Raw genomic sequence first — 24358 nt, 5'->3', positions numbered from 1 at the left:
ACTGTGGTCCGGTTCTTAACTTCTTTCGGTGTCCTTGTTTTCCTGAGATACGTTCGGCAACGTTCGGCTCGTTGGGTATTTTAAACTTTGAGTCTGTGTCGTCTGTTCTTCAAAGCGTATATAGACCGGCCTTCGAATTTTTCGTCGTGCGCAACAGTTCCTGACAGCAGCGCGTATATCCAACGTTCTTCCTGCAACATCCTTTGCATGTCTCTGTTGCTTCTCAGGTCGAACCTGCCGCGGGTGTCCCGCTTGAATAGAGATGTCTTGAAGCCGTTATTTTGGCTGCCTGTACGCGAGAAGCAGGTTCTCTCGGACCCCGAGAACATTGGGCAGCGTCAGCAGCACATTAATTTCGACACGCTAGGAACCTGGGACAACCGAATCGATCTTCCACTGCTGTTGCAGCAGAGTATCAAGGTTGGTAAGCCCGTACCAAAAATATCGGGTGAACATGCCGGCTGTGCTACGATTCTCGGTCGACGAACCTACAACGAAGACCGCTACAGGTACTTGTACAGTCTTATTTTGTGTGCTGTTCTTTTCCTTGGCCGATTTTCTTTCCCTTTGGTAAAGAGGGGGATGAAACTAAAGAGCCCGTCGTTGAAGGAAGCTCGTGGAAAAAAAAAAAAAAGGGGGGGGGGGGGGGTCGTAACCATATCATGGTATGGCGTTTTCGCTGACAGTATACTGAATATTGTTAATAGCAGTTGCGGGCATCTTTCAGCGACAGCTGTTTCATACCGTGTTTTGTGAAGTAGCTATTTTACTTTGATCACCTGCATTATATCAGACTGTGTTTTGCCTTTGCATGGTACTGGCTGATTCCCGCAGGTTACTCAAATTAGTATTCCCTTCTTCGTCGATCCGGCGCATCCTTTCTGAAAGCATGGACGGGACGGAGAATATACGTAGCAAAGAGCCTCTCTGACAACTGCAGTAGACTTGCTGCTTTTCTGCTACGAGATGCGCATCTAAGCAAGTGTTTTCAACTTTGGAAATTGACCACGGTGTTGTGCGGCCGAGCACGATGTCGCGGGTTCATTTGTTTCCCGGCCGCATAGAGACGGAATGCAAAAATGCTCGTCTGCCGGCTTTGGGAGTACATTATTCCGGAGCCTATCATTATACAACACCTCTCATAGCCCACTGTGCAGCTTCTGGATGTTAAATCCTGCAATTTAATTTATTCACTCTTGAAATTGCATCAATATGGGCTGAGCAACGTTTTAGAGATACTGTTACCATGGTACTGCCATTTTTTACTGTTCTCTTAATTTGGTAATCACTTGTATGTCGTATTTCCTCTTCAGTACTGTGCATGTTCTTGCATAACAAGAGTAAACTTAGATGTGCTGGAAGGGATAGACGGTTCTGTGCAAGAACATTAGTTGAGAGGTGGTAGTGTTGAAACAGAAAGAAGGACAGAAATATTACTTCTTTGTTGAAACACCTGGCATATGTAATTTGAAAGTTGGGTTCCATACCTGTGCTACACTTGTCCTTTAAAAAGAGGCAACTTCTCTGTAAGGCTCTGTTCCTCTGTAGAAAGACACCTCCCACCACCTACACTTGCGATTCTTGAGATGCTGGAGGCTTGGTTCCATTTTAAAAATGCAGTCAAACTATGTTATAAAGAAATGAGTCATAAAAAGAAAAGTAGTCATAATTCCTCTTGAAATTCCCATAGAAATCCATGTATTTAAGATATTGTTTTAATGCAATAAACATTTTCTTTCAATGGATATAACTAACCTACTTTTTTTTTCTTTTTTTTAAAGGAGAGTTTGCTGTTGGGCTAGTTGGTACATGATTTAGAAATTAAAAACAGTGCCGAGAAATGGGACAAGAAATGTGTGCCTCATTTTCGTACCCCATTTCCTGGTGCTGTTTATAAATCTTTGTTTTTTGTTTTTTTTAAGTTCAGGATGAAGACTTACTGATCATTTTGTGCTGCGCTTGTCACGTCTAGTTTGGGTAAAGTTGCGTTCTGAGTACATTTCAACAGCAAGCACAGACAACGAGATGCGATTCAGATGAGACGCGTGATCTGATGCAATCCTAAATTTTGCTGGGTATGGCGACACCATCCATTTAAGGCACCTGCAAACCCACCCTTCAAAAAAATATACAGAATGAACTTTACATTGTTAATATGTGCAAATGCTATGTGCAAATGCTTATCTTTGCATTATATTTTGAGTGTGGACTAGAGAGCCTACATAAGCGTGTGATGGACTATGTAGGCTACCTAGTGTGACCATTGGACAGCATACCTAGTGTCAGTTGCAAATGAAATGAATGTGTATGCACAAATGTGTGTCCTCTTCGTTTCTTCAGAAATCATAAAACACATTTTTATTTTTAATGCCATCATTGTATGTACAGCATAAACATGCACAATATATTATTCATGCCCAACCAATAAAAATGAACATAGGTCATGTTCCTTTGCCTCGCATCCATTTATGATTTTTTTTATTGAAATGAAAATAAAAGAAAGATGTAGTCACCCTATAATGGGTGACAGCTGCTACTTTTTGCATAGTAGAAACGACAATATAAAAAAATACATGTAGTAAGAAAAACAAAGGAATGTCATAGGGCCAGAAATCCACAGCAAAGGCATGTCGCACCACAATGAGTTTGTAAACAAACACAAACACACACAGAGTTTAGAAACAGTCATAGGCTGCGATGTAGACTGTGATGAGCATGTAAATAGATGAGGAATACAGAGTTAAAATATTGCACGCACAGAATTTGAGTCTAAAGTGAGCTTCAGCACAGAGTACAAAAGAGTATAACACGTAATATACAAGATATAATAATTACAAATAGTGGAAGCAAGTTATAGTATTTGTTAAGAATGCCTGTGTCTTTGAAAAAATGTTTGAGTGCGTTCAATGTTTTCGCTGTGTTATTTTCGATGGCCATGGGCCCAGTAATTTTGTGAGTGAGAAAGGTCAGTGAGGATCAGTGGAGTGTAGCTCTTGTTCTAGCTGCCGTCCATGTGTCGTGTGTCTGGGAAATTTGAGGAGAAGATGTTAAACATCCTCATCGTTGTTGCCACAGGGGCAAGCCGGGGATGAAGCTCGTTTTCTGCGGTATAGGAAATGTTTGGTGTATGCTGTCCCAAGGTGGCAGTCAGTTGATGAATTAGTGTCTCTGTACTTTTTGAAAGTTTGACATCCAGCTGATATTTCAGTTGAGGGTCTACTTCGTAAAAAATCGATTCCTTAGTATTTTCAATAAACCATGTTGATATACACAATTCCTTATTTAGTGCTTTTAATATGTGTTTTGTGTGCATTGGTGTTAAAGGGATGAGTTGAATTTCTGCATCTTTATTGGCTGATTTTGCCAATGCGTCTGCTAATTCATTGCCTGCTATACCAGCATGTCCCGGGACCCATTGTAATATCGCATCATGTTTTCTTTCAGTAGCCTGAGTTAAACTGTTCAGTACTGCATATGTGTATTCGTGCATGTGGTTGGTTGTTATCAATATTTTCAAGACATGCTAAAGCAAATAAGGAGTCCATACAAATTACCCACTTTTTTGGTGTCTCATATGTTTTGATATAATAACTGGCTTGGAGAGTTGCCACTAATTCTGCTATTGCTGGTGACGACGTGCGTCCTAGCCGACAAGCGTACTCCACCTGTTAGGATGGTGTAACATAAGCTGCAGTTGCACTTTCTTTGATTACAGAACCGTCCGTGTAGACGTGAATACACTCCTGGTACTTGTCAAATAGCGGATGTAACATGGAAACGTCGCCTTTATTTTGAAGACCTTCGATTGACGTTTATATTTTCAGTGCCTGTAGAAATCATAGTGGGTAGCAGAGGTCTGAGTGCCAGAAAACCGATTGTGAAAGTCGTGATTTATGCTTTTGAAACGTGGCGTGTATCTGTGCACCCGGACTGTTCTCTATCACTGAAAGAAGTGGGGTGCCCAGAGTGCTGGGTAGAAATTCCGAAGAGATGCAGGCATGTCTCCAGGCTGAAAATTACAGAGAAATGTGGTTTCCCGCGCTTCTGCAATAGTGAGGTGACTGGATGTTGCCTGCGGGACTCCTAGATACACTGGTAAACTCCGCGCCTGCAACAGCTGTAATCGGGGAAGGGATGTCGCAGATAATTTTTGCAATACAGGGGCAGAGTAAGCGATTCTCTGACGCACAAGGGCTGAGTGAACGTGGTGCAGGGATGCAGTTGTTCCACCCCACTTCGTACCTGCAAATCTTCGGAGAACATTTATGACACAACTAATTTGGTCCATCAGGGCAGTCAAATGATGAGTCCATCGAAGCTGGTGGTCTAAAATCATGCCGAGAAAACAATGTTTCCGAACCAGCTCGATCTCTTGGCCGTCTGCTGAAAGATCGACATTTTTAACTTATTTTCTCGTGAAGGGCAACACCGCTAATTTGGCATAAGATATCTGCATGCCCTGTTCTCTTAATAACTTATTGCATTTAAAGCTTCCTGCTGCCAATGCTTGACAACCTCTAGAGACTTGTGCGATGTCCATATGCAAATGTCATCATTATACATAGGTATTTATGTCTGCCCAAAGTACTGCTGGTAAGCCTGCTATTGCTGCATTGGAGAGAAGTGGACTTAATACACTTCATTGCAGAACGCCTTTGTTTATGGTGTATGCATCGCTTTGTCCGTCATTTGTATTTATATATATCTTTCTGTCTTTGAAGAAGTCGGCGTGGAAACTGATTTTGGAAGCAAATAAAAGATAAATTGCTCTTATTTTGGTGGTTTTGCTGGCGCTGGAGGCATTGTCATTTTCTATATTTAGCAAACATGGAAAACAAAAATTGCGTAATTAGGTGCACAGGGCCTCTTTAAGGCACCAGACCAGCCCCTAGGGGTGTCTTCTGCCAACACTGTGGGGCCAGTGACACTGACATGCCTATACTCTCTCTCACCAACTCCATGCAGTGTAGCAAGGGCTAAGAGCCGGCTGTGTGTTCCAGGAAGGCTGCATGTTGCATTGTGTGCAACATAAGAGTTTCTTACAATAATTACTAGAGGCAACTCTGACACTGCAATCGTTCAGCCACCACGGAAATGATGGGTAGTACGTGGATTTATCTGAACTTCGTGCGTGTGGATTCAGACGTTCTTGTGGCTTTGTTTATTACGCTTCATCTGCCTTCATTGTCGTAAATTTTAGAGCTATCTATACATTTCTAAGTGCAGAAGACTGTGCGAACGTGCAGTATCGCTACTAATTGTAGGGGTTCACCTCGTCGAGGTGGCCAAATCTAAACGTGCGAAGCGTCTCATGGCACTGGCTTGCCTGCGAGAAATTCATAAGGGCGTTTTATGTCGCTGGTCCATGCATGCGTCGGTGGTGCAATGGTTTCAGTATCAGTCTTCTGTGCTAGAGGTTCTGTGTTCGAATCCTTCTGTGTGTGTTCAATTTTAATGTTTGTTTATTATTTATTACGCAATACTTTGTTGAAAATGACGAGTGTACAAAGTCATGAAGTTGTTTGAAGCCAGAAGGACGAAGTTTAGGCAAATCCATGTACTACTCGTCATTCCCATGGTGGCTGAACCACCCCGCTTGCAGTTCCCGTAGACGCTAGCGCAAGAGTTCCCTCTAGTAATTATTGTATGAAACTCTGTGGTGTGAAACTAATCCTTCCATTGCCTTTCCCTGGCCCATAGCTTTTTCTGCACTGAACAGAGTCGGTGAGATGGAGTATAGCTTCTCACTCGCTGGCTGCATGCTGCAGAGAGCAGAGGGACCTCAAAATGTTAGCGTCAAAGGCTATGGAGTTGAAAATGGCACTCAGGCACATACATGTCGAAGAACTGGAACTATGACTAAAACCCGCAGAGGTGCTGACAGACATGCAGCCTTGTAGGTGGGAATATTTTCTATTCTAAACCGTTGTGGTGGCTTAGTAGCTTTGGCGTTCTGCTGTTGAGCATGAGGTTTAGGGTTCGATTCCTGGCCACGGTGTTCACATTTCGATGGGGGCAAAATTCAAGAACACTCGTGTTCTTCACTTTACGTGCTCATTAAAGAACCCCAGGTGGTCAAAATTAATCTGGAGGCAGCTCTATTACCATGACTCTCTTAACCCACACTGCTCAGTTTCGAGACGTTAAACTTCAAAATTTGTTTTAGGAATCTCTTCCAGGTGATATTTTCATATCTTGACACCTTTTGAGCCCTCAATAGCATCTTTATGATAGCAGCACACTGAGCTAGGTGCATTCACAGAATGGTTCTTTGAAGACTGCAATGAGCCCTTTGAAGCCATCTGTACAGTGCCATCCTCTTGAGTGCAATTGCTGGCCACAATTGTAAAGTGTGTCAAGTACATAAAAGCTTAATTTCGCTGCAAATTTTGAAACTTGCTGCTCCATGTGGACATCCAATAATTCGCACCGATTTCACGTGCCTCAACAAGGTTGAATTAATGGTAGTTGATAGTACTGTATTAGGTGGCCTTGCACACATAGAACTTAGGGACAGCCATGTGTCGAATCCTGTGCTGTCGATGAATTACTTTTTTTTTTTTATGTAATTGAAATTATCCTTTTATAAATGCAGGGTCAAGGAGCTTACACCGGACCTTCTGTACTTCGCTGTGTTCGATGGACATGGTGGTTCAGCGTGCGCTGACTTTTGTGCTGAACAGATGGAGGCGCATATCATGTACTGGGTTCGTAGAGGCCAGACAGACCTACAGGCACTACTCCAGTCGGCATTCATCGACACCAACAATTCCTTTGCCAAATATGTCGCCTTTAATTGGCCAGGTGACTGTATGTTTAGCACAACAGAGAGTATTCACATGTTGGCAGGAAATCAGGATGGGGCATAACTGATAGTTTGGCGAATTACTAAGTGAAATTTTTATTGGCTCTAGTGTCACTTAACTGATTAGCTTGAAAAGCTGTACCAAATCAGTGTACAATGATGACATAAATCCTCGCCAAAAGATGTGCTGACGCTCTTTCCAATATTGGCTCCAGAAGTCTGCCATGTTTACACAGCATTTCCAGAGAGGAGTCGTCTGGCACATAAATATCCTGTCCTTGTGAGCATATGGAGTTTACAAGCTAACAAGTGTATATAAGCATTAAACCACCCAAATCATAGATGTGTTAAATTCACTACCAAAAATATAAATAAAAAATAATTTCACGCAGCGTATTTTTATTAAGTACTATAACTTTCTCAAAAACAGATAAAAAATTGAATATAAAAGGACGTTGGGCAAATATGCATCTCAAGTGACATTCATGCTTGTCACGAGGAAGCAGAAGTATGTACTGTAGGCAAGATAAATTAACCTGCTTCCTGCAATGCAAGTCTTTCTAAGCGTGATTTTAGTGTTAAGATGTAATGCTTGGAAGCATGTGTGCCAGGGCCTGCAAAACTTTTAGTACACTTCTGTACAATGCAAAGTTGATGGCAGTTATTTGTAATTGGCAGTAATTTTGTAATATACCCAAGACCGTATGGTTCACGTTTTTTGTAAATATAGTGCTTAGTGCTGTTACTGTGACTCTATTCGCTTTCTTTTTCATGGGACTTGGCCAAACATCATGATGCGATGGGAGCTGTAGTTGGCATCACTAGTTTAGAACTAAAAAACTTTGGCATCATTGTTCAAAATTGAAACGGGAATAAAAGATAGCAGTTTGGAAATATATATTGCTTTGAATAGATGCAAGATACAGGGGCTTTTCTCCCCTCTTCTGAATGTGTCATGCCTTCTAAAACTGTCTAATAGGCATGTCATGCTCATGCATAATGTACGAATTTTTCTCTTTTGACAAAAAGATGGCGACGAGGCTTCATCTGGAACAACTGCCACGGTGTGCCTTCTGAGAAGCAGCACAGAGTTGTATGTAGCCCATGTAGGTGACAGCCGTGCCCTGCTTTGCCGTAGTGGGGAGTCACGCCGCCTTACCACAGATCACACTGCTGGCCTGAAGCTGGAGGAGGCAAGTGTACCACATCATCCATATTTGCCAGCTTTCATGAATTTCTCATAAAGTTTTGGGATCCTTCTATGATCTCGCGAATGTTGCATACATTTTACTATAGATAGATTGTGTCTGTGGAAAAGTTTAAAAGGTGTTGAAGGAGGAGACGATGCATGTTTTAAAAAAACACTGAATTCAAGAAAGAAATTGCAACGGTACCTGTGCCACCCTGCTGTGGTAGCGGAAAACACCACACACTAAAAGGGTCCTATTTGCTTTGAGCAAGCTTATTCAAGAAAGTTCCTGAAGCAGGCAGAATTGGCAACTGCAAAATCACTGTGATTTGCAAACAATGTGTTGCTTTTCGTTGTCTTGTGTTCCCAGTTTGTTGTTGCTTGTGCGCTTCATCTGAATATAAATAGTTAATAAAGTGTGTGCATATCCCACAGGATGTGTGTGTGCTCAGGTCAAACTTAAAAAAAACATGCATCACCCCTCCCGCTTGTTGGGATTTTTACAAATTTTAAAGTTTGTAGGTTGGCAGGTATTCGTCATGTACCATTTGCAACAAAACTTGGAAGCTTCGGTAACGTGAAGCTGCACTTCAAAAGGACTCGCCACAAACTTGAATCCTCATGAATAATATAGTACAAGTTGAAACATCTGCTTTTAAGTTGACAAAATTCATCACAAGTTTAATGTTGATTGATTATGAGCGTCAACAGTTTGTGTTACCATGTGATCACTACATCCGTTATATGAGGAACAAGTCTGCTTAATACACCTGAAGCCTTGCTTATCTTGGTGCGTTTTTCTTAATGGATCGCATTAAAAGACAATATAATTATTGATTTGTTGCTCATTCAAGAAATTGAGTGCTCATACTGTGATTAAGGAGTTGCAAGTTATATAAAAAAAAGAAAAACATTCACCGACGATTACAGTACTGCGTAATGCGAAATTTGAGCGCAGTTCTTAAGGTCTTTTGAATTCACGATATATTGAGGCAGAGAAGTTGAGAGAGACGTACGCATGTACAGTTACAGACCACTCTTTATTTTCCACACATACTCTATCTTCAAGGAACACTCCTCTCCCAGTCCTTGATGGCCTTGAAGGAAGCCTCTTGGCGGCAAAATCTAATCCTCGCATTCTAACATGTAGCCCATGCATGTGCTACAGTTAAACCTGCTTATAACGAACCTCCAATAGCGAATTCCTGGATATAACGAAGTTTTTCGATTCCCCGCCGTTACTCCATAGAAGCACATGTATTTGAGACCTCTACGTAACGAAGTGGCAGCGGGAGACCCCCTCGATATAACGAATTTCCCCCTCCGACCACCTAGAGATTTCGCCCCAAATTTTGTCATTTTTCCGCGAGCAGCAACCGGAAGCACCTTCTCCGCCGCGATGGAATGCGAAGCGAGCGCACGAGCGCGTGCGTGCGTGTGCGAGGCGGCCCTGCATCCCTCGACCCGGCGATCTTGCCGCCGCGGGCATGACCTTTCCCCCTCCCTTCATACAAATCTGATCCTGCCGCTTGCTGCAGCTGGCCTAGCCCGCCAAGCCGGCACTCTCTCCTTTTCCAGCTGATGTTGCCTACGCGCTGGTACACACTGTGGCACATCAGACTCGATGAGCGCGGACACACGCTGTCAAACGCTGGCGGCGTGTGGAAGCGCCGCTGGAGAAGCGCCCGAAGTGACCTTCGTGCTGTTGTCTATCGCTTCAACGCAAACTGAGCACCGAGAACACACAGCACGCAGAAAGCTACGAGCCGCCGACGCACCTACACTGGTAGACACTGCCCCAACGCAGATCGCTTTCAAGACACGGCCTGCGCGACCGCGCGCCGCCCCGCTATCCCTCCCCCCTCGCTCCCTCGCCGGTGCCTCGGCGCAACGGAAGAAGGCGCGCTTCCTCCCTGCTTTTCTTGCGCGCGCGAGATTTAGACGCGGTCGTCGGCTTCCCTCGCACGTTTTCACTCGCACATACAGCATATGGCGCGCGGCGACTGCGTTATCGCCCTTGGACTTTAGGGTAAGGCCACGCTAGCGGCAAAAACACGCAGCAAAAGCGGCAGGAATCGGGGGTCTTGCGGCGTGCCGCGCGAAATGGGTTCTACGGCAAATGCCGCGTGCCGCGAGATGAACCAATCAAGAGCGACGAGGGTGACGTCACGGAGCCATCACAACTAAAGCCCCTATATTTATAAAAGTAGCGCCATTCTTAGATCTTGCCGCCACCGCGCTCACCCCGGCGCTTCCTCCTCGCCCTCTCTTAGCCGCCTCCTGTCGCCCCAGCCTCCTCCGCTCCCCCATTGGCCAATCCGTGTCACGTGGAAGTTCGCGTCGCGCTTTTGTATATTTTTTTTTTTTCTTTCCAGCGCGCTCCGACTGCCATTCTCGGGCCTGTGCGACGAAAGTGCTGTACGCACAAACGGATCAAACGTGTTAAGGACAAGAACTTCGTTGTGATGGCATGCTGCTGCGCCTTAAGTTGCCGCAACCGACAAGGCGAGGGCAAAAGGCTTTTTTTTGTTTACCATCCGGCGTGCGCAAACGCTTGCTGCACACTTGATATTTGCGCCGTCTCGCATCGTCGCGTTGCTACTTCCAAAACGGCATTATTAAGACCAGTTACTGACTGACGAAGCAAAATCGCGCCTCAAAAACGTCTCCGCAGGGCGCGATCGAAGTTTTCCTCGGATTTCCTCTGGTAGCGCGTTAGCTGTCGTCTGCCACGGCAGGCCCGACGCAGGCGGCGCCACTGTCGATATCGCGCCTCGATCGCGCTGGTCGCGCCGAGCGCGATAGTGGAACGGAGGAGGAGGGAAGTGGATGGCGCTACTTTTTATATATAGGGGTTTTAATCACAACCGGAACGCCGCCGGTCCGCGCCGGGTTTTCAATCGACGATCATCGTCTCGCATGAAACAACGAGCGCACGCGGTGTTGCTCGCCCGTTCAGAGAGCGCGGGAGATCTTATCGCGCTGCCGCGCGGCGAGACGCGCGTGCCACGGTGGCCTCGCGGCAAGGCGCTGACCGCTGACGCGCGGCAACTTGCCGCTCGCTGCATGACGCGCGCGTTTTTTGCCGCTAGCGTGGCCGTACCCTTATATACAAAATATCTATGAGCCAAAACCAATTTTAGGGCCACAACGCGTCATGGACACCATCTTTATATAGCAAATACGAATCTCAAGGGCCATACTTTTGCTGGCAGTAACCGAAAATACGTCACAGTTGTCGCCCCCGGCACTTTGGGCGGCCAATGCCATCGTCAAGCCACCAAGCCAAGCGACATGAAAAGTCAAAATGGCCGCTCGGACCGGCCGTTCGCAACGTATGATGCGGGAACGGTCCCACAGTTGCGACGCAACAGCGGGGTTACCAATGCATTGGGTTCTATGGGAGCTGTGCCGGGACCGGACGTAACAGCCGGGAAAACGCAGCCCCCGGGAACGTAACAGCGAGGTTCTACTGTAACACTATACGACCCTACGACGCCATCGTGACGCTCGCTCTTCGTTTCCGATGCCTCGCGCTTGTGCGAAACGACACGCGTCCACGCATCGGGTACCTGGTGTGACATTCCGAGGATGAGTGCTTCGACGAAAACGGAAAACGGGAGCGCGTTACAATTGAGGGCGCGTTAGAATCGAGTAAATACGGTAAACGTTTATTTTTCAAATTTTCGTGCCGAACCTGCATATAACGAAATCCTCTTTATAACGAAGCTTTTCGGGAATTTGTCAATTTCGTTATATCCAGGTTTAACTGTACATTAAACTGCGTGCAGTGACGTGCCAACGAGTGTTCATAGGATGTAAACGTAAATGTAATATTGACTTGCGCATATCTTACGAGCACGTTCCCAATCGTTGCCAACTGAGGCAAACACACGCACGACGTACTACAGTCCTGGGCAGACGATGCGAGCTTATGTTACAACTGAAACGTTACACCTGGCATCATCCTTACGCAACTGGCGCAGCTATGACCTACTTAGGTGTTGCACTGCCCTCGGAAAGCATGCCACAATCAGTTAAACTCTGTTTTAACAGCGCACAACCAATATACACACCGAACATACTCTGAGCTGTGCAGTGGCCGCTACAGTGGTTTGGGCTTCTTACCTTTAGCCAGATGGCGGCGACCGGCTTCACTTTTAGAGAGCCACCTCCATTCCAGAAGCTCCATTCCAAGTATACAACCTCCTTGTGCTCAACGTAGCAACAGATGCCTAAGAACTGTGCGAGAAAAAAAAAAAAAAAAAAAAAAACCTTAAACGCTTTCAGTTGGGCAAACAGCCAGGCCACATCCATGAAATGCCGCTTGTGGGCAGGAGGCTGAGCTGCAGCATTGCCAGTTATAGAAAATGGCTTAAAAACTGTTTGTACCATGGATGAATTTATAGCAGTATTCCAAAGCAAAGGTGCAGAGTTCTCACTTAGGGGATAGGATCATTGCAAGAGAGTCAGTTGCAGTTGTGACTGGTGCTGCAACGTTAGGGCTCTTGGGACTGGAGCTTAGCAGAAGAGGAACCACGGCTTAATTGCATAGGTTGCTAAAGAAAGTGATACTTTGTTTAAAAAGGGAGCTTCATAAATGGTTCACAGATAATATCTGCACTGAGGCTGTAGAGTTCTTCAGTTTGTAAGGCATATTTTGGTTCTTTTTACTTGTTAGCATACAGGTTAAATTTATAGAGCTTGCACCAAAATTTCTTTAGGTGAGCAAGTGAACATGTGATCTAGGGGGTTAGGTGAAGTTCTGGGTGTTGCTCTTTTAGCAATGACAATTATACCACAATCAAGTCCACTTACTGAGGTATCTCAAACTATTGTTTACATTGAACATTCGTAATATTCCCTGAGAAATATTCTTAGCATATTTTGCTTGTATCAAATAGCTTCTGCTGAGGCACTTGATCAATTGAATAATGCAAAGCAATAGGGAGATTTAGATTTGGCGTACGCAAACGGGTTTGGGTACCCAAAGGGACCTTTACGTGCACAAAGGGCCACGCCCGACTTGCATTGTTTTGTATACCTGTTTGCATTCTTTTTTAAGCCAGGCAGTTTCTGTCCCCAAACTTTGCGTACACAAAATCTAAAACATCCTATTGTGTCCCCTTAAAGTGAACTTCAGAACTTCTTGCTTGCTGGCACTATCCTTATTGAATGCAGCCACTTCGTGTGAAGTGCGTTCAAGGTGCTACTCCACATTTGCTCTATCTGGGTATTTAGGTGTATTCTGTGATAGGTGATTGAAGATTGCTCTCAACTGTAGCATACACACAATGCCTAACCATTGCATGCCATAGATGCTGTAAGTGCTCTTGCGCCTAAAGTGTTCTGCATTGATGCGAAAGCATCAAATGTCCCATTAGTGAAAAAGCCGGCGGTGTCTGTAGCAGTGAAACGGCACCCAAAGTCCCATTGGCTGCAACGCCACGTCACGAGTGCGCCTCGACAGAGCAGAGTGGGTGAATCGGAACACCTGCTGCCGTGATAGCACGCCAGGTGTTGCATGAAGGGAGAGGGCATTGCCGCTGTGCCATGTTACCAGGGTGCTTCGATGGAGCAGATATGGTGACGCCGTGGGCCGAGATGGGTTGTCGTTGGCGAAGAAGTTGCATGACGCACTTCCTTGGTCCCTCGTCGCGTAGGCGTTGGCACTACAGGCTGCTGCTGCTTGCTGGCTCGGGAAGCACGTACCCCTATGGTACGTTGCTCGCAGTGCAAAACTTGAAGGGCCGCTTAGTGGCGTTCAATTGGGCATTAATGCTTCGCATTAACAACTCGAAAGATGTGCTTAGGTGTCCTTGGATTTTTTAGTCTAGATGCCCTCTTTGTAACAAAGGACCTAGACTAGTTTATTTTTGATTATTTAGAAAAGAAACTTGCATTACGTTTGAATTTAAACCAAAGTAGACGTCCATGATATACTGAATGCACATTACAGTTGAGGAGGTCTGTGTTATCTATCTTTCATGCACCCTGTAGTTGCTCATTAACACGCCACTGCTGTACCTTACACCAATAATGTGTATGAGAAACTTGTTTTAACAGATGGCACATAATAAATTGTACTGAAAGGAGGTTTACTGGAACTGGCGTAGATGTAGATCCTTCAGATGTACTGGTACGGAACGGGCAGCTAAACAGTTACGTCGGGCAGCGCTCTGAACCGTAACTTCGGCGTCATCTTTCGCGGAGGGATCACGATGCTGCTGCTGTCTGTGGTGTGCATAATCTTCAAAGCATGTTGTACGTCTTCTTCATCACAGTACGTACATTATGTGCAGTATTGCGTATGATGAACTTGTAGTAGTCATTAATAACAGCACCACCAACCTTTGGGAGAGCCCCTGCAGGAAAAAAATTAAAGAGAGATTGAGGTACTGGAAGTTAAGAAGCTAGAATAGCAAGATAACAAAGGTCACTGTTACCAAGATAAGAGGTTTAGTTTGCCAGAAAATGACCTTAAGGTGTAAGAATTGCAGTCATGCAACTGTAATTGTATTCTCAAAGTAGCTTCTCTGACAGTATGACATGTTGTGGTGACAAATGGTCAAGGCTAATTTATTGGTGGTTACATAAAAAAAGAAAAGTTACACTGCATTCGAACAAAACTAGACCTGACAGCTCTTGTTGCCTCTTCGTGCGGGAAAAGGGCCAAAATCCATGAAAAGATTTTAAAATTTAGACATCACAAATATCATCAAGTGCTGTAGTGTGGGTGCAAAAGAAGTTGAGAAACTGAAGTTCGGCATTCAATAGAGATCTCTTCTGAAAATAATTTGTCATATTTTACTTAACTCTCTTGTTACCGCGCCTGTAGAAATCTATCAGTTTGATCGACAGTTTTTATACACAGTGTTATACATTTCTCTTGGAGTTTTTCTGCTTAGCAACATCATGCACCGTCTCAAATGACGACTGAACTTTAGCTATTTGCCAGATTTGACAATTTTTGGTGGATTGGGGAGTCTGGAAAACAAACTTCGACTGGGGGTATTCTCAAGATTAGCCTCCAGTGCTCCTAGCACTTCTTCAATAAAAGGACTCAAAATTTGCGCTTTGGTTGCCTCGGCAAGATCATATTTAAAGAACAGCAGCAGCGAAGACGCAGAAGCTTCTCTCGGGTAGTCATTTTTCTGATCAAACGTATAGTCTGTTTTAACGATGTCTCAAACGACGATAGGTGCTCATGAATGCGTCTTATTTTGATAATTGTGTTCGTATACTTTATTTTACCCCCCATGGTTTGCTTTTATCCATCAGCGCTTCGACAGCGTATGCACAAATTATTACGAGCAATCCTTCCCGTCCTGTAGGGTTTCATCCACACAAGAGCCCGTCGTCGATTATCGACCGACCTTCGACCGAAGCTTGACTAGCTAAGTTCTTACGTTTTGAACGCCGCCTGTCGCCGCCTGTTCCCATGACAGGCGGCGTTCCCGTGCCCATGACTGTACAATATTGTGCAACATTCAACATTATTGTACAGCACTGTACAGGAACTGAACAAAGCATGTGGAGCCTCCAGCGCCAGTTGAACACAAACTAGACTTGCTTGCCTAGAAAAGCTGATCGAACGAATTCATCATGTATGAGGAGGCTTCTGCATGCTGCCTGACCTGGCAACCATTGCTTGGTGAGCCTAAAGAATGCAGTAAGAAATGAACCAGATGGCTACTGCAATTAGTAAAAATAATTGCTCCCTGCACAATAGGAACTTACCCGTTTTCACGTTTCTGACGCTACTGCTTTCCTGCATAGCATGAGCATCACTATGGGTAGTATTCACATCAAAAAATCTTCATTAAAAATTGTTTTGCGTGATCTGACTCACAAAAATTGGGAACTAGGAATCCTGTGCATAATTGCAATACTTCAGATTTTTTTACTCTCAGTACTTAAACTAAAAATTGCAAATTATTATTTTCATTTATGTCTTTAGAAGTGCTTCTTTGAAGTTCCACATAAAGATTCTCAAAAACTGTCTGAGCAATTATTACTGCTATACATCCATTCAAAACACCAGTGATCAGGCTATAGTTTTATGTATCGCCGTATACATTGTGGCTACTATGCCTTGAAATAAATATGTTAAAACATAGAAGCACCGAAAATGAGCACATTTCTCACGGTAATGAGAGTTAAAGCTTTTACATGCCATAGAGGATGGGTTTGTTTACAATGTTCCAAATGGGTCGCAGGACCCTTGTAACAATCTTGGGTGCTGACCTTCTTTCATCAGGAGAGGATAAAGATGTCTGGCGGCAAGCTTATCTCGGACAGCCATGGACGGCATCTTGTGAATGGACGCCTGGCCATGACCAGAAGCTTGGGTGACTTGGACCTCAAGCCGTTTGGTGTGATTGCACTACCGGATGTCAGATCCATTGAGGTGGGAAGTTTTGACTGTGCCTTTATGAAGTAATTGGTATAAATGAAACTAGGCTTGGCTAACTCCCAGAGAAAATATGTATTACCAGCATGCTCGTGGTGACACTTCAGACAAAGTGCTGAACCGATGTTCTTCTTATTCTTATCTGCATTTACTTTTATTTTTGTGTTGAGATAGCATTGTTGCCTCATTTGGGTTGTATTTCTTTAGAATATGCCTCATCGTGCTGCAATTGAATATGTACAGTCACTTACTGATTATTCGAAGTCAGCGGGAATCGCAAAAAGCTCAAATAGTCAGGAGTAAAAAAAAACAAAAAACAAATTGCTAAGTAACTAACCTTAGTTTTTAAGTGGCCAGAAAATCTCATCTGTGTATATGTGTGTGTTTATATTTCTTTAGAATATGCCACATCATGCTGCAACAGAATAGGTTCAGTCACTTGCTATTTATTTGATTTGATTAAATGTATCAAAACACAAACATTCCAATTGTTGTTGTTGTTAAAATAAATTGCCAGGTTATAACTAATGGATATAGCAAAATCATTGTAATTCCACCTGAAATTTTAATAAAAACCTATGTTTTTAAAATCTTACTTTGACAAAGCAGAATTTTCCTATAAATGGATATAATGAACGCAAAAGTTCAGAACAAAAATTAGGTTGAAATCTGGTGTACATGATGCTGCTAATAGTAACTCACCCGATGAGGTAATTTAAAACTCCCGTGAACTGTCGGCGACCTGCTAGTGTGCCAATCCAGGTGTGCCACCAAGTTGACTGGCGACTCTACTTTCACAATCTGCCGCGCACTACTACCGTCACTGACTTCAGTACTCAGTGCGCACATTACACTCTGTGCCTTGGTGGGGCATCATGCAGTAGGGATGTGCGAATATTCAAAACTTTCGAATAACGAATTGAATACTCCCCTGTTCGATTCGGTCCTCGTATCGAATAGTCGCTATTCGAAAACCCGAATATTTTTGAAAAGTTCTCAAATATTTCTGGTTTGGGCGTGAAGGCATACATATATGTTATCTGGGTCGCAATTGTGTTTCTGAACCTAATGTGATAATGCATGACCGCTCATGCTCAGATGAGTGCTGAGTTTGCGAACAAACGTTTTAGTTGTTTATAAGGTTCCCTTAGTGCTGTTAGAATAGAGCATGCTCTTTAACGTGCAGGGTAATGACAGAAACTTCTAGTGTCATCAAAACCACGATGTGAAAATTGTTTGATATTGCTGGTGCAAAGGCTGTCTATTATTTGCAAACTATTAGAAAAATATTCTATATTCAATTCAATTCGCTGCTGGTAATATTCAATTCGTATTCCATTCGGTCTCAACTACTATTCGCACACCCCTATCACGCAATATCACTCGAGAATAAAAGGTAAACAGATAAGTGCTTGGCTCGTGGTACATATTGCACCATCTAACCCCTAATCACAGCTGTGATTAACTATTACACATGGCCTGTTGAGTTAAGGGGTTCTTCGCATCCTGCTTTTATGTTCTTGGTGATTGCATGGTTTATATGTTTTGTGGATAAATTGATGGAGTGCTACGAACTTCTGATTTTGTACAACACCCATTGCTGGATGCCAGCATAAATAAATAGTTTTTTGTTGTTGTTTAGAAACGTTCGCTTATGTACAGAGATGGTCATGTTTGCTGTCAGAGGCGTAAAGTGCCCAGCAATGGCATGTTCATGAAATGCCGATAAACCGAGCACTTGTTGAGAACATGAGAGTAGGAGGCAAAGGCTGTGATGGGGTCGACTTGACTGCGCATGTGCACTAGTTCATTGCAGCACCAGTAAAAAAATGCAGGATATGTACCACAAGCTGGTACATACCCAGCACTCTTTACACAACTGTGCTCTTTTTCAATTCTTTCGTTCGGTCTGGAAAATGCCCACCCTTCCGCCAACCAATGTTGGCCTTAAGGGTGGACGACGGCTGTCATTTTATCTTCCCCTTTAATGCATTATAGTGAGTTATTACTGTACATAAATATATTAGGCAAGTAGCAGTGGCATGAAAATGTCTGAATTTATTATATCCGAGTGTCCGAAAAATAAGTTGATGACTGTACATCAGTGAAGTTAAGAAGAAGGTGGAGCGAACACTTTATTTTGTACTGTTGCACTCATTCACCCCACCAATAGTTTGAGCTAAGGCACGCTTATTTTGAAATGCAGTGGCAAATTTGCTCTTTATGTTAATGCAAGTGCAGCACAGGATGTAACTAATGGGGTGAACCGGACCATCTTGCAAAAAGTACACTGATTTTTATCCTGCTCCTTCTGTAGCACTTCACTGATCAATTACCATGAACATGATGAACAACAGTGTTTGGGGTTGAAAGGCATTGTGCATCTTATAAATGTCGGTTTGCATGAGCAGTGCAGTAACGCAATCATTGCGTAGCTCTTTACATTCATCTTGATATGCATGCCACTCTCTTCTTCATTGCTCACAGGTTAAGCACGGCAAAGACGCTTTTGTGATCCTCACCACTGATGGTGTGAATTGTGCCATGTCGGACCAGGAGATTGTGGATGCCATCAACAGCTGCAGTTCACCAGCTGAGGCAGCAGGCTTTGTCACTGACCAGGCCATGCACTTTGCTTCCCAGGACAATGCTACAGCGGTTGTCATGCCCTTTGGTGCCTGGGGAAAGTACCGCAATAGTGGTGGCGTGGCGAACAGTTTTGGTCGGCAACTGCAATTTAGTCGGAGATTTTAGCTATTAGGGCTCATTGTGAGAGATGCCTGTCGTGTGCTGCTGGTCTGGCTAGAGGGTTTGGCTAGATGTGCAGGTATATCTATATTGAAAGAAAGACTTTCTGCTTGCTTGTGAAGAATAGCCCACCACTTTGTGTGATGAGCACACCTTTGAAGTGGATTATAATTGTCCGAATCACTACATTTCTTCACCTAACAAACGAGCAGACAAATAGGGCTGACCTTGAAGTTGTAAACATTTTGAACCTTAATTAGAATGATCAAACCTCTTGCATACGTTGAATTGTAGGAAAAATAAGTGGACCGTGTGACAGCATCTTATTGCAGATGCGAGGAGTAACAGATGCCTTTGTTTTAGTTTGTATGTATGTAGTGACAAAATCGATCTGCTGCTGTTTTTCTTGCAGAAAGAAAGTAAACTAGCTTGATAAGCCTTAATAATTGCACAGTGGGTAGCTACTACAGTGGGTAGTACATGCATATGGTTAGCAATACTATTGTTTGCTGTATAGCTTCTATTTCACAGTGCACAGTACATTTGATATGTTTCAGAACTTTCTTGCTGTATAAAGAAATGGGCTATTCGCTTTGTATGGTAGTCTGTATGAACAATGACTTTTTTTCTTTCCCAATGCCAGCTGGCCTTTTTGCCTGTAATTTATCTTGCCTGCTGTTGCCTACAAAGCACCCAATCCTAAAGCATGAGCTTCAAAGAATCTCCTGTATTGAGCAAGGTGTTCTGCTTAACTTTTTTGCAATTTCTGAATGTGTATATAGCAGTTTGTCAGTGGCCTCCTTGTCATTTAATGGTAGTGTATGGACATTCTGTAAAGTTTGGCTAGCAAAAACTGGAGTGATCTTTACTTACTGTCAGCATCTCTACGTTCGATGCAGTGCTTTAAAGGGACACTAAAGGCATATTTTAAGTCAAGCTAAAGGGATAATACTTGAAAAAGTATAAAATCCAGAACAGGAGCTTTAGTAAGTGAGATATTGAGGTAAATGCAGGAGAGGATTTGACTCTACCGAGACATTCAAGTACTACTAGCCTGATAATGTCTTAACTCCTCATTATAATTGTGTCACTAGTACTCAACCAGTAAATAAAAGATCATTGCATTGCATTATAAAACGGAAGAACATGCTATTTGTCCGCATCTATTCGATTCTTCGAAAAAAACTCATTGACGTTACTCTTGATAACGATGCGGCGAGTGGTCAAGTTTAGTTTTCGCTCGACTCTGCACTGCCCGCGCTCTGATGTTTTGGTTGGTAGTTTCTGTATCGTGTAGTGGTGTACTTGTTTTGCTGGCTCGCATAGCTCATACTAAAGAGGCAACCACAAGCACGCGTTTATCAAACAACACTGACAAGCGACGCAACAGATGGACCCTGTTGCGCTATCACCTCTTGCTGTAGGACGACAATACGAAGCAAAGTAGCGACAAGCTTTCATTGTTGTCTGAATCAAATCAATCGTACACTTGTCAAAAAATATCAAATGTGCTGCGACACCAACATTTTAACCATAGGGTACTAGAGCTAGCTTTAATGTGCCATCATCGTCAATAAAAATGTATTCCATGCTGCCAACGGCAATTGCTGTGGCACCATCTGATAGCTAGAAATCTAAAAAACACTTTCGTGACTCCGTGATTGTGTGCACGTGATCTCGGAGATGTGGTATTTAGTGTGAGATGAGATGAAGCAATGGCTCATTTTGCCATTTATTTCCTGCTGTCACGGAGGAGAGCAACTAGCAAGAGCGAATTAATATCGGGAGTGGACACAGTGGTTACTGTCGTGTTGTTACGCGATCACATGGAAACAGGCGAGCCGCTCCGCAGACTTCCAAACGACAAGCAAGACTTCTGCAAGCAGCAGAAAATGCCACCTCCATGTGATGTCTTGGGATGTTGTCGGCTGTGTCTTCGCACGGTCTGGCTGTGCTGTTGAGTTTTAAGGACAAAAAACGTAGCCTTCGCTGTCTGGCGTCGTTTTACTCACCGACGGCAGTAAAGGGTGGTGATGGCATATGCAAGATCACACCTCCTCGTTTGTGGCAGGCTAGTTGAATTGCGCTAGAGGAATGCAGACCCTTCAGACACAATTTTCTCTTAAACTAAGTGTTTTCTTGGCACAAAACATGGGCTGCGGGGTTTCTAGAATTTATTTGCCTTAAGTGTCCCTTTAAGCAGCATGGATGGGCAAATTGCTGGAGGTGTCTCTAAAGCAGAAATTCCCTCGCACGAGTTGTATATTGTTTCACACACGTTAGTCCTGTCATTCTCATGGATTTATTTGTTGTGTAAATATCTTGCCAATGCTGTCATTGACTTGGGGGGGCTAATCATAAAAGTTGTGCTTGGGTCAGCACTCCTTTTCTTTTGGCTTATCTCTTCATGAATACAAAATTCGTAGTACTTGTATCAAGAGTACAAGTAGTAAAGTGCTTGCGTGATGAACTGACAGTTTAATCTGTAGCTGTAATCAGAGATACTAGCATGACAGTGCAGTGTTTTAGCTACAGAAGTTAGTGTCAATGTGTAATGCCTCAATGTAGGACCCACAGGCTGGATCCTTTCCTGTTGCACAAAGTGACATGGCGAAGCACACTTGAAGCAGCTCGCTTGCTCACATATAATTGCCTAGTTGCTGAAAGTCCCTGTCACTTAGTCCCACACACTGTACCTGAGTGCCCAGAGCTATTTGTCCTTCAACCCGTACTTTTGCAGACTTCAAGGACTAGTCAAGAATTCAGGGTGCCAACTGTCCTGTAGTTGCACTATAGCTGAAGCACTTGCAAAAAGTAAGTGCTTTGGCTTAGTGATGCTGCTGAAAGCAGCACTTTATATTGCCTTTAGCAGAGTAAAGCATCATGTGCAATTGATACACTGTGTCAGCGGTGCACTTAACCACAGCTGCTGTAAGTGTCTACACTTCATGCCGCAGATCTTCTCTGCCACTGGAAGATGCATTTGCATGCCTTGAACAACTTCTTTTTCTGTTTGTGATAGCATTGTGATATTTGCCTGCTCGCACAGTTTAGAAAAATATTTTCAGACTAGGTAGGTTAGCTGGTTTGTTACTTTTTGGAAATGGAGGTTACATTACTTTTGGCCAGAAGAAAGACCGAACATGCCAGAGAACATAAAGTGCTGCAATACAGGCAACGCTGCTTTCTAATGAGTCTGCATGAGTCTGCATGAACTGCCTGTAATATTATTGGAAGCACTTGGCCAAGGCTGTTTAATTGTTGGCAGGGAGAAACTAGATTGCATTGCAAAATAAAAAGTATAATGTGCCCAATTTGTAGCTCTGTTGTTTTTTTGCACGATAACATCTCGAAGCTAATCATGGTGTAAAAATTTGTCTAAAGCTTTGTTCTCAATCAGCTTGGTCCTTTATAGTGTGCAACCTTTATAGTTTACAGTGTGTTAGGCGGTCCTGCGAGGAATAGAGCTGCTCCACATGGTGGTGTGTTTGGCTTATATAGCTGAAACGTACGCAACGTGCTTGGTGAGGACTTTGTAAGCAGTGGCAGAAATGAGGTCGATTCCAAATATATACTGTTGTCTATAACTGTGCAGCACTAAGTGGTTCCTAATGCCAGTGATGAACTGCAGCTTCTGATATGCTGAGAGCCATCATTTCGGAGTATCGCAGCAGTAATATCATAAATAGGGCTGCCACTACTGTGCATACAACAGGGATTCAGTCATTTTATATTTCATATAGGGAGGGAGGTGGCGTCCTGTTCATTTGAGCTTGTTATAGGTGCATTTAGGCCTCCCTTTTCCCCTCAATTGCAAGATATCTTGGTTTTTCTTGTTGCACCCCCCCCCCCCCCTTTTTTTTTTGTCCTTGTTTTCTTTTAAACTTCACAATTTTACGCATTATTGCTCTTGTGAGTCCTCATGCAGTCATTCATATCTATCCTCATCAGAAAGGTGACAGGCAGCCTTGCACACTTTCGCACAAAAGTATGATGCTAATCAATTTTTGCTCGACTGGGTGATTGCATTATGCTATAACACATCTGTGCGTGTTTCATGTACAGATGTGTTAGTAGTAGAAGTAGTTTTGATTGAATGTCACACACAGACTGAATATTTTAAATGTTTGCATTAGTTACGAGTAATGCCATGAAAGCTAATGCAGGTACCTTTGTGTGGCCCCACTTGGCTAAAATTAAGCATAATCCAATGGGCACACATGCTAATGACTTTGTGTTACAGGTACGATTGGCAATCAGCAGAAACTATAGCAATATTGTGACACCTGTGTAGTCGTTCAGTAGGAGTCAAGTTCCTGGCATCTGTTAATATGTTCCTTTCTATTATAAGTGAGTGCTGCTTTCAAGTGCCAGTAACTCCAGGTATGCTGCCATGGTTCTGCAGATGTGTAACGTTCAAATACAATGGATGAAAGTTCATTCAGGCAACTGTTGTCGCAGGCTGTTTATTTGCTGTGGACTTTACCTATGCACGTTTGATGACACTCTCAAGTGAAATAAAGCATCTATATTGTTATGAGCAACGCTGGCCATGTTACATAATTTTGTGCTGTCTGTACACCTGTGTGAACTTACATGCAGAACACACACATACAGGTTCAGGACTTCTACACTGTAATCCTCACACTTTATGCTTTAAAGGGATGGGACCCTGAATCAGTTTAGACTGATAAAGTAGTCTTTAAAGGACTTTTATTAACTTTGCAGTAGTGAGTTGATTATTAGAAGGGAAGCTGGAAGGTTGAAATTACATTTTTAAAATTTCGTGCCAGAACCCCAGTGCTGATATGTCAGTGTGACGTCGCACCATTTGAAAGTAACTTTTTTTTTTTTTATTATGGCTGTAGTGGCTCAGTAAACATTCTCGAAACTTGCAAGGAATAGTCCTCAGTTTCTTAGAATGCAGTGTAATCCTTCTTTACTGGTAAGCAATTAGCTAGATCCAAGCAGACTCCGTGTTGTCATGGAGAGCTGGTGGGGGGAACTTTGTATTTTGTTTTGGAGTCTTTTCTGGTTTACCACTCTAAAGAAAATTTACACCCTTTGGGTCGTATCTTGTACCCAAACAGTAATCGTCATCTGTCTTGTCCACATTTCTTTTAACGCTGCGAGCCTGGTACTTCCTAGTCATGAAAGGCGCGTTATCAGCGTGACGCTGCATTCTCTGCAGGAAACTAGCGAT

The 24358-nt window shown here is 43.5% G+C and overlaps 1 protein-coding gene and 1 long non-coding RNA gene across 2 annotated transcripts; one reads left to right on the top strand and one right to left on the bottom strand.

The window, feature by feature from the left end:
• LOC119436581 (protein phosphatase 1K, mitochondrial-like) lies at nt 1-23699 on the top strand. Its single transcript, XM_049658777.1, has 5 exons — nt 1-509; nt 6596-6804; nt 7835-7998; nt 16255-16404; nt 18895-23699. Exons 1-5 carry the CDS (start codon nt 208-210, stop codon nt 19159-19161), a joined length of 1092 nt encoding a protein of 363 aa, XP_049514734.1. The 5' UTR covers nt 1-207; the 3' UTR covers nt 19162-23699.
• LOC125941473 (uncharacterized) lies at nt 13804-19068 on the bottom strand. The gene is made up of 2 exons (XR_007464357.1): nt 18930-19068; nt 13804-14359 (listed from the first exon to the last, which is right to left on the bottom strand). It is a non-coding gene; the product is annotated as an uncharacterized LOC125941473 (long non-coding RNA).
• Nucleotides 23700-24358: the final 659 nt, after the last annotated feature.

The sequence above is a fragment of the Dermacentor silvarum genome, chromosome 1 (genome assembly GCF_013339745.2).
Source record: "Dermacentor silvarum isolate Dsil-2018 chromosome 1, BIME_Dsil_1.4, whole genome shotgun sequence".
NCBI lineage: Eukaryota > Metazoa > Arthropoda > Arachnida > Ixodida > Ixodidae > Dermacentor > Dermacentor silvarum.
Note: the sequence above shows the minus strand (reverse complement) of the source record. Positions and strands in the feature narration are given on the sequence as shown.

Coding starts and splice junctions, on each gene's coding strand:
- LOC119436581 (XM_049658777.1), top strand. CDS start 208: ATGTCTCTGTTGCTTCTCAGGTCGAACCTGCCGCGGGTGTCCCGCTTG. Junction 6,805..7,834: donor TGTCGCCTTTAATTGGCCAG/GTGACTGTATGT, acceptor TTTGACAAAAAG/ATGGCGACGAGGCTTCATCT. Junction 7,999..16,254: donor CTGGCCTGAAGCTGGAGGAG/GCAAGTGTACCA, acceptor TTCTTTCATCAG/GAGAGGATAAAGATGTCTGG.